Source organism: Ctenocephalides felis, unplaced genomic scaffold (genome assembly GCF_003426905.1).
Source record: "Ctenocephalides felis isolate EL2017-DRISC unplaced genomic scaffold, ASM342690v1 CF-g0.4_SCAFFOLD_01170, whole genome shotgun sequence".
In the NCBI taxonomy this organism is placed as follows: Eukaryota; Metazoa; Arthropoda; class Insecta; order Siphonaptera; family Pulicidae; genus Ctenocephalides; species Ctenocephalides felis.
The window spans coordinates 13,828,194-13,838,079 of NW_020537324.1; the positions used below are offsets into that span (position 1 = coordinate 13,828,194).

At 32.0% G+C, this 9,886-nt stretch overlaps 2 protein-coding genes and 4 non-coding genes across 6 annotated transcripts; 3 read left to right on the forward strand and 3 right to left on the reverse strand.

The window, feature by feature from the left end:
• The first annotated feature begins 317 nt into the window (after nucleotides 1–317).
• LOC113366847 (adenosine kinase 2-like) lies at nucleotides 318–2,191 on the forward strand. Its single transcript, XM_026608498.1, has 4 exons — nucleotides 318–430; nucleotides 507–674; nucleotides 1,244–1,824; nucleotides 2,031–2,191. Exons 1-4 carry the CDS (start codon nucleotides 318–320, stop codon nucleotides 2,189–2,191), a joined length of 1,023 nt encoding a protein of 340 aa, XP_026464283.1.
• Nucleotides 2,192–3,515: 1,324 nt separating this feature from the next.
• LOC113366601 (adenosine kinase-like) lies at nucleotides 3,516–5,233 on the forward strand. Its single transcript, XM_026608233.1, has 5 exons — nucleotides 3,516–3,657; nucleotides 3,900–4,058; nucleotides 4,118–4,291; nucleotides 4,414–4,988; nucleotides 5,058–5,233. The coding sequence occupies exons 1-5, from the start codon at nucleotides 3,617–3,619 to the stop codon at nucleotides 5,210–5,212; spliced, it is 1,104 nt and encodes a 367-aa protein (XP_026464018.1). The 5' UTR covers nucleotides 3,516–3,616; the 3' UTR covers nucleotides 5,213–5,233.
• A 2,308-nt stretch (nucleotides 5,234–7,541) lies between these two features.
• Nucleotides 7,542–7,615, forward strand: Trnat-agu. Its single transcript has one exon. It is a non-coding gene; the product is annotated as a tRNA-Thr (tRNA).
• Nucleotides 7,616–8,099: 484 nt separating this feature from the next.
• Trnaa-ugc lies at nucleotides 8,100–8,171 on the reverse strand. The gene has a single exon. It is a non-coding gene; the product is annotated as a tRNA-Ala (tRNA).
• Nucleotides 8,172–8,512: 341 nt separating this feature from the next.
• Trnac-gca lies at nucleotides 8,513–8,584 on the reverse strand. The gene has a single exon. It is a non-coding gene; the product is annotated as a tRNA-Cys (tRNA).
• A 561-nt stretch (nucleotides 8,585–9,145) lies between these two features.
• On the reverse strand, nucleotides 9,146–9,219 carry Trnan-guu. Its single transcript has one exon. It is a non-coding gene; the product is annotated as a tRNA-Asn (tRNA).
• Between the last annotated feature and the right edge of the window lie 667 nt (nucleotides 9,220–9,886).

Here is a 9,886-nt window from a genome sequence, read left to right on the forward strand (position 1 = left end):
GTTAATTTGTTTGAAAGTGCTACTAAAGAATATATTTGAGTGACAACAAAAAATACTACTAAAGAATAAATTTGATTTCCAATGTGGATACTTTTTTACATGTTTTAATTTGATACGTTTTCTGGATTTCATCATAGATGAACAAGTATAATTTTACAGTGTTTTACAGATACTATAAATCAGAAATAAATACATAACCAAATGCTCATGTAAATTATGTAAAGAATATGCTATAAATATTAATAAATATTTTTATTATTTTTTCCAGAAGTAAAAAATGGCCCTTGCTCATAACATTTGGAAATCCGATATACGACATGACATTTAAACTAAAAGATGATTCGATATTCAAAAAGTTTAATTTAGTACCAAACAGTCAATATCTGAAGCCCACAAAAGAAATTAACCAAATTAGAGAACATGCTCTCAAGTACGTATAAAAATATGATTTAATGAAAATACTAGAGTTAATTCCAATTTTGCCATACATTTAACGTGTTTTTCAGATTAACCAATGGAAAAATGCATGAAAGTGCAGGAGGATCATCTTTAAACACGGCTAAAATTCTTGGCACACTTCTTAAGGGAAAACAAACTGTTTTATTCTGCGGAGCCGTTGGTAGAGATAAACACGGAGAAAACATGAGAAATATGGTCAAAGATGTAGAACTCGAGTAAGTTGAAATCGTAACTTATCTGCAATAAATATTAAAAACAAAAGTCTTCGAAGCGTCCGATTTGAAAATTCAACCTGATATCAAGCAGTTGTGACCAAAGAATATGCTTCCGAATGAAAACATATTTTTGAATGGTGCAAGAAGATTACATCATGTCTATTATTATATTACCATAATGGACCTTAGGATTGCCTTCTAATATAAAATAAATCAAAATAGATAGTAAAGCCATTGGGATGCCTTTTAAAAAGCAATGTGAAAGCCATTTCAACAGTTTAAAAAATTATTTGCACCTATATTTTGTAATCTCACACTCACTAGTACTTATAAAAATTACTTCATAAATTTTATGAGATAGTACCAATTACTATTAACATCTTTACGTGACGCATCAGAGCAAGTTTTATGAATGGAAATAGTATATATTTTAATAATTCCATATAAATCAAAAGTAAATCCAACTTTTCTTAAATTGATAAATTGTTTTAAGATGTCACTAATGATTTTAGATAAAAATATTCTCTGCAATAAAATGTTTGCCTTAATTCCGCTTCCAATCATTTCAGACTTGTGGATATACCTAAAGTTCAGACAGGTACTTGCTTGTGCTTAATTTGGAAAGAAAATGCTTGTCTAATTGCTGATATTGGTGCATCGCAGAACTATATATTAGAGCACATGTGCACCAAAAAAATGCAAAAATACTACGATAAGTCGCATTTCATTTACGTAGAAGGATTTTTCCTTCCCGGTCGATTTAAAGAAGTCAAATATCTTTTGGATGATGTTTGTGCAAAACAAGATAATGTATTTATCTGGAATTTGAGCGCAGCTTACATCAGTACCACTTTCCCCAAAGAATCTAAATTCATAACTTCAAAATCCGATTTTGTCGTTGGAAATGTTGAGCAGTTTATGGATTTGGGAAAAGTTTATAAAACGAAAAACTTAAAGGAAATTATGGAACGAACGTTCGAAGGGCATGATTGCGTTAAGAAGAGATGTAAACATTTCCAAAGTAAACTAGCAGTAGCAACCGATGGCTCTAAACCTATCCATATGATGTACAACACCAAGAAGGATTTCCTTTGCTATGAAGTATATCAACCACCTCTCATTCAAGAGAAAGATATAAAAGATACTACAGGTAAAAATATTGAGCTAAACATAAAATATCAACTGATCTAGCAATCAACCAACCAATTTTACAGCAATAACCGCCGTTTGTTGCTTTACTTGGATAAAAACAATAGCATAATGAAAAATATATAATACTTTAATAAATATCTGCCAATACATAAAACAATTTAACAAATATTTTATGATCCTTAATGATACATTTATTTTTTATAGGCGCTGGTGATTCATTTTTGGCAGGATTTTTGAGAGGATATTTGGCTAATAAATCTCCTCTCAGATGCGCAGTTTTTGGGTCAAAGGTATCTGCTGATATCATTGACCAATATGGAGTTACATTAAGTAGAGGATTTACTCGTCATACGCCAAAAGTGTAGCTTTTTTTAATGAAAAGTTATATGTAAAATATGTGAATAAATACCATTAAATGAATTTGCTATTTTATCAATTATAATTATTTGATATCTTAAAATATTTTCCGTGATTTATTGAAATCACAACAGTTGATATCAATCATATCTTATCTAACAAACCGTTCTTATCTCATATCTCAGTGATGAAAAAAGATGTAGTCATGGGAGTAAAACCGTCAGCAAATATAAAAATCCAGATGTTCAACTTGAAGTTTAATTGTAGTTTGAATTTGAAAAAAACTTTAAAATATGAAAATTTGGATACAAAATCCTATTCTTACAAATTTACTAAAACCTCTTTGAATTCCTTAACTTGCTTATTTCAATTTTTAAGATTTTGGTTTGAAAAAAAAGTTAAAATTCATAGTAAACATCATTTCCTTAAACATTTTTTGATAAATTTAAAGTTTTTTTTGGCACTATCAAAAGACCACCGATTTTTTAACCAAGATTTCAAAACGCCATAAGATGAACATTTATTGTCCCACATCACTAATAAAAATGCAAAACAAAATATAATTAGTAATAAATTTATTGATAATAATATATTATTAAAAATTTAAATTAAATTATTAGTATGTATTATAAATACAATTTAAAATCAAACTAGTGGTGTATGGCATCGTGCCTTAAGGCAAATAGCTGGAACTTTCCGTACCGTAATGAAGTATTCAATAAATATTTAATGTTTTCAAATAGATTATTATAAAATCTGCAGCTAATGTATTTTTACAAAAAAGTAAATAAAACTGCCAATTTTTGTACATTTAGCTCTTTATCTTCGAAATGACGGGAGCTGCCTTTGCCAGAAACTAATCACCACTTCTCCCAATCATTACAATTTGAATGTTTTTTGGATAATTCAAATCGGATACTCTGTTCCCTCAAAAACTCAATTTATCTTTTCTACATCTTTGCTACGTATCTCCGTAACGGCCGGACCTGCCTTTGCAAAAAATTAATCAGCACATCTCTGTATCAATAGGAATCGAATGTCTTTTAAACCATTCAAATCGCTCGATCCGTGCGCCCGAAAAACGTGGGCGAAAAATTGCGGACATACAAAACACACACACACATCCATTTTTTCTGATATATGTCAAAATGTTCAGAAACCGCTGGAACGTGAAGATATGCAAACATTTTCATTTTCGATTTTCGACCATTAGTTTAACTTACCCCACGGGAAGTTAAAAACTAAAAAGGTTGCAGAGCCCTGAACTGTCAATGTATAAACCAATCCAAACAAAAACTCTAAGCATGAAATGACATTTTGTCAGAAGCATTCCATAAAACTATTAAATAGGTAAAATATTTAATGGACAAGTGGAAAGGTTGAAATAGAAAGAAATAATTTATAAATAAAGTTTTTGTTTTAATTATTTCAATATGAATTGTGGTGTAAAATTTCCTAACCTTGCTTACCAAAAGTAAGTTTAATGAAGTTGTAAATTTTTCATACTACTAATTCATTGTTATTTTAAAAACGATATTATTTAATATTGTTTCTCTATAAATTAACGTTATGGTACATACATGGTGATAATTGTTTGTTACAAACCAATTAGATCTTGCAACATTGAATGCAAGAATTATCGTCTCAAATCCAATGAATATGTAGCCAATCAAGATTTAAAATATAATATTTCTCTCAACATCAATTTAATTTCAGCAAATCTCATCCTCTACTAATTGCCTTCGGAAATCCCATACTAGATGTAACTATTAAAATTAATAGCGATGATATATTTACAAAATTTAATCTCGATGCAAATCAACCTGAAGAGAGACCATCTGAACATATTGAAAAAATTAAAGAAGATGCTCTAAAGTTAGTATTTTTTTACAAAATTAGAGTTTAAGCAGACATGTAAATATGACATGTTTTAGGTTATCTGAAGGTAAGAGCAGTATAAACCCAGGAGGATCTGCCTTGAATTCTTTAAGAATTTTATGTTTGCTTTTACAACCTGATTACCGAGTGATGCACTGCGGTTCAATTGGGGATGATTCGAATGGTAAAACTCTCTTAAATTTACTGACACCCTCATGTGTCGATACAAGGTACATAATAATAAATTATGTAAAAGGAAAGCATAGATAACTAGATAAAAAGATAGAACCAGACAAACAAGAAAATGTATGATGTACCTGTGAATCAATGTCTTAATAGTTTCGTTTTTTAGGTACGAAGTCATTCCAGATCAATCAACTGCAAATTGTTTATGTTTAACGCACGAAGACTCTTCTTGTTTAATAGCTGATATCGGTGCAGCAATGCATTATAAAATAGATTTTGTAACTAAATCTTTGATGCAAGACGTACTTAATACTAGTTTTATATATGTAGAAGGATTTTTTATACCCAATAGATATCAAATATGTGAATATCTATTAAAAGATATATGTGAAAAGAACGGCATAGTGTTTATAATGAATTTAAGTGGTACTTATATTTGCAAAAATTATCCGAATGAATGTAAAACGCTAGCAGAATCTGCAGATCTAGTCTTTGGAAACGCTGAGCAATTTTTAGAATTAGGCAAGGCTTATAATTTCAATAACTTGGATAGTGTTATGGAGCATTTGATTAAAGTTTACAAGCCTCTAAAAAAGAAATGCACTAGTTTCAAAAGTAAGATAGTTATAGCAACTGATGCTTCAAAACCAGTTACCATATTTCACCAACAAGATGAAAAGATTTGCAAAATGTCTGTTGAAATCGAGAAAATTCCATCGGCGCTTATAAAAGATACAACAGGTTTTAAATGAATCTAGAAAAAATTTGTGGAATACATGAAAATGGACTTACTTTTGTTTTCAATTTCAGGTGCAGGTGATGCATTCCTCGCTGGCTTCTTATATAAATTCTTGCAGGACAATACTTTACGAACTTGTTCAGAATTTGGAAGTAGGGTAGCAGCCGACATTATTAAGAGGATTGGAGTCAATTTAACACCTCAATTTCTACAAATGAATAAATAAATGATGGTTTTGGAACAATTTGATAAAATGTGTTTTTTTTATAAAAATATAACATGTACAAATCTTAGATCAGATTAAAAGCCTTGGCTTGGTTAAATGGTTTAGGCAATTTGTTACAGTACAAATCAATTTCCATTAAGGGTTAAAAAATTAAACAATGTAACATGTTAAATATTGTTATGAGTAAAGATATGTGCTAAGTAGTTTGAGTTTCAGTACTTACATTGAAATCCTTGTGAAATCGCAGGATGACAGCAAATTTTCCGGTGCAGTAAAGATACTATTTGGGGTCCCAGTTCTGTCGATGGGGCCCATCGGTAAAATCCTCACATTGTACTCAATTGCACTCAATATTATTATATTGTCTAGGGTACTCAATTGCACGTGGGATACTGACCATAACCTCCTTTCTTAGGCTGTCACAAAAAATCGCTGTGAATATAGTTGCAATGAAAAAAAATAATCGATATCGATTAAAATCAATAACTACTTAATCGATTCTTCTTCAAGCAAATCGATGTCAAAGAATTGGCGCAATTCGGTAACAGACGTTACTGTCACATGCGCAGTAGACGATTCAAAGTGTTTGCGCAAGTGGGTAACATTTCAGGTCTGTCAACTAAGAGCTGTCAAAAACTAACATAAGGGGGCGCTCTTTTTGGATAATTGCTGATCTTTTTCCATTTTTTATCCATATATTACATATCGCGAGAGTATAATACCCAAATACCCTTCTTGATACTTGTTTATCTACTGGGCCGTGAGATTTTTGGGGAGAAGTAGCGTGGTTTGACAAAAAATCATTAATAATCCCTGGGGGAGGGAGGGGTATAGTAAGATATCACTTTGTATTTATTTTAAACCAGATTTTAAAAAAGAATCCAAACATTTTGAAAAAAAAAATCGAAAGCTTCACAATTTTTTCTTGTAACTAAAAATATACGGGATTTTTGGTACTGGAGGGAAGTAATTTTGAATATCACCACGTGTCACTAAAAATCCTTAAAAAATCAGAAAGACCAAGAGGTCTACGACGCAAAAAAGTTTGGGAGCCTATAGTGGTAGGTAATTCTGAATATTACCACGTGTCACCAAGGGGGAGGAGGGATTAAAAAATCCTTAAAATATCGATCACGATTCACGGGAGTGTATTGCAAAGACCAAGAGGTCCACGACGCAAAAAAGTTTGGGAACCCATAGTGGGAGGTAATTCTGAATATTACCACGTGTCACCAAGAGGGAGGAGGGGTTCAAAAATCCTTAAAAAATCGATCACGATTCACGGGAGTCTATTGCAAAGTCCAAGAGGTCCAGGACGCAAAAAAGTGTGGGAAATTATAGTGGGACGTAATTTTGAATATTACCACGTGTCACCAAGGGGAGGAAAAGTCCAAAAATCCTTACAAAATCGATCACGTCATTAGTGTACGCCCCCTAACTAATGGTTCAGAAGCATGGCATTGTGCCTTAAGGCAAATGGCTGGAACTTCCTGTACGGAAAATTAATTTTAAATTTTTAAAATTGTTCTTTGTTAGAGAGTTATGATGTCTAACGTGTAATAACCTTCGCAATCATTGAAATGTGGTCTTTTTTGGGGAATTGTTGATCTGTTTACTTTTTTCCCCATCTATTACATATTGCGAGTGTATAATACCCAAATACCCTTGGATAACAAACTCATATATTTTAATTATATATTTCTTATTCAAATACCGCTGGAACTGCTTTCTCATAAATTCAATCAGATCTTCGTTTCGTCAATACAAATAAAATGCTTCTTGAATCATTCTTAATTTTGAATATTTCTTATTCAAATACCACTAGAACTGCCTTCTCAAAAATTCAATCAGATCTTCGTTTTGTCAATACAAATAAAATGCTTTTTGAATGAATGAAATCGGACGTTCTCTCAAAAACTGAGTTACTATTTTTGGACCTTTTTGCCTGGTATCTTCGAAAGGGCTGGACTCGGCTTTGCCAAAAACTAATCAGCACGTCTCCCCGTTAATACGAATCAAATGTTTTTTTTAATTATTCAAATAGATTCATACGTGTTCCCGAATGCGTCGACGAAAATTTGTATTCGAGCAAACATATAACATTTTTTTCTAGGGTATGCCAATATGTTCAGAAACGAAAAGATATGGAAAAATTTTCATCGATTTTCTTGTGATTACTATAACACCCTACGGGAATTTGAAATTAATATATGTTACCATGTTACCCGTTTATACTTTTTTATCTATGATGTTCGCTTAACTTTAGGCGTAATATTGTGTTCCGTTGATATGCTAGTTATATTGCGCATTACATTGGGCTGCTCACAACGGCGCCGTGGCTTAGTTGGTTAAAGCGCCTGTCTAGTAAACAGGAGATCGCGAGTTCGAATCTCGCCGGAGCCTACTGGGTCGAATGACCTAGAAAACTATTTTTTTAAATTAATAATTATTATTTAGTAATGATTAATTAATAATAATCACAATAATAATATTTTAAGTTTTTATATTTAGTATTTAAATTCACAAACAGGTAAGATTACAAATAATGCTACTTTGTTGCTATAAATGAAAATACATAGGGATCGTTCAAGTATTACGTAAGCAGATTTATTACAATTATTTACCCTCCCCCCGCCCCTTTGTCAGCAAAAGTAGCAAATTTCTTACCGAAAATAAGCAAATCAATAACCCCCCTTCCCCCCTATAGTGCTTACGTAATACTTGAACGGTTCCATAGTAAATATTTTATTGTATTGCAGTAATTTATTATATTGCGTAAATATCACTCATTACGCAAAATAAATTATTTTAATTATATTAATTACAGTAAAATGCTATTGTTATATGGTAAAACAATACTGTTCTTTTGTCTAGGGGCAAAAATATTTGGAGATGCCGGGGATCGAACCCGGGGCCTTTCACATGCAAAGCGAACGCTCTACCACTGAGCTACATCCCCGTTGATGGACAACGCTAAATATACGTATGTGAAATCCAACAAAGCTGCTTATAATTTTAGCGTTGCTTTTCGTGTTACTTTATGAACTGAATAAAATTTATACTAAAGATAAATGAAATTAATAGTTGTACATTTTTTTTCTCGTTTACTTTTTCATTATTATTATTTTTGTTTATTGTAATTATCAATTACAATTTTATAAAAACAATCAATATCGTGTAAACAGAGAGTCTATTGCTAAGCCCAAAAGGTCCACGACGCAAAAAAGTTTGGGAACCTATACCAAAAATTATTCCTTTCACAATGATCATTTATAATTAAAATAAATAAAATATATTATTAGGGGACACCCGGGTTTGAACCGGGGACCTCTCGATCTGCAGTCGAATGCTCTACCACTGAGCTATATCCCCAGATACCAAGATTGTCTTCTTACGGTTATTTATATCACTACGCTAATAACAGACGATATGCAAAGAGACATCTAAAACTATACTATTCTTATTATTATTTTTTTTTAATAACAATCAGAATACCATTCATTTCAATTTTGCATTATTCCAGTGGCGTCGGAAGCAAATTTTTTATGGGTGGGCTCGTTTTTTTTTTTTTGATAGGCAGCCAGTGGCTTCGTTTTTTTAGACATCATTTTTTGAGATTGATGGGTGGGCTCAAGCCCACACAGCCCACACGGTTCCGACGCCACTGCATTATTCCATTATTTTTAACACTATCCACTCGCGATTTCCGAAACTTGTATGAATTTTGCCATCAAAGCGGCGGTATCCTAGTCAAAAGAGTTAATTTTGCATAAAAATAACCACAATATTAAATTTAACTCTTTCCACACGCTAATTCCGGAAGTTGTATGTATTTTGCCGCTGCCGGAGCGGCTGCATCCGAGTCGAAAGGGTTAAATTTAATACATAGACAATTTTCTATCCATTTTTTTTTTGCATTTTTTGAAAAAAAATCGCCCCCGGGTGGGCTCGAACCACCAACCTTTCGGTTAACAGCCGAACGCGCTAGCCGATTGCGCCACGGAGGCACACGAGTAACAGTCGATTATCACGTTTTAAGTTAGTGGACTTCGCTAAACCCAATGTTTCGAATAAGGTTTCCCAGGTATTTTTAATAAAATATCGGTATTAACCCTTTCCACTCGCGAGTTCCGAGATTTATATGAACTTTCCCATCCGAGTTAAAAATATTATTTTAAAAAATGTGACCAAAATTCAATAACTGGTGGAACTTTCCATATTGTAATCTAAATTTTTTAAGAGCTCAGGAAAAAATTTTTTTGAACATTTTTGAAAATTTCAGAAATTTATATAGTGAAAATTCAATTTCCATTCATATCGGTTAATCTATACCGTCGAAAATATCTGATTTTCAACCAAATGCCAAATAGCATTTTTTAAACTTTACCTTTGGATCTCCGAAACCGTTCGACATGCCTTTGCCAAAATTCAAGTGATTGCTTATTACGTCAATATAAGTGAAATGTTTTTTGAATCATTCAAATCGAAGACTCCGTTCTCTCAAAACCCGAAATGCATATGCAAGCAATAAATATCCAATTTAATGGCGGTTCGAGATAATAATTCGACCCTTGTTCATATAAAAGAAGAATCTAAAAAGACTTTTGTTATATGAGATTTAAAGTTTAAATATTTCCGAGCAACTTAAATTCAAGTGTATAACAGATATCAACA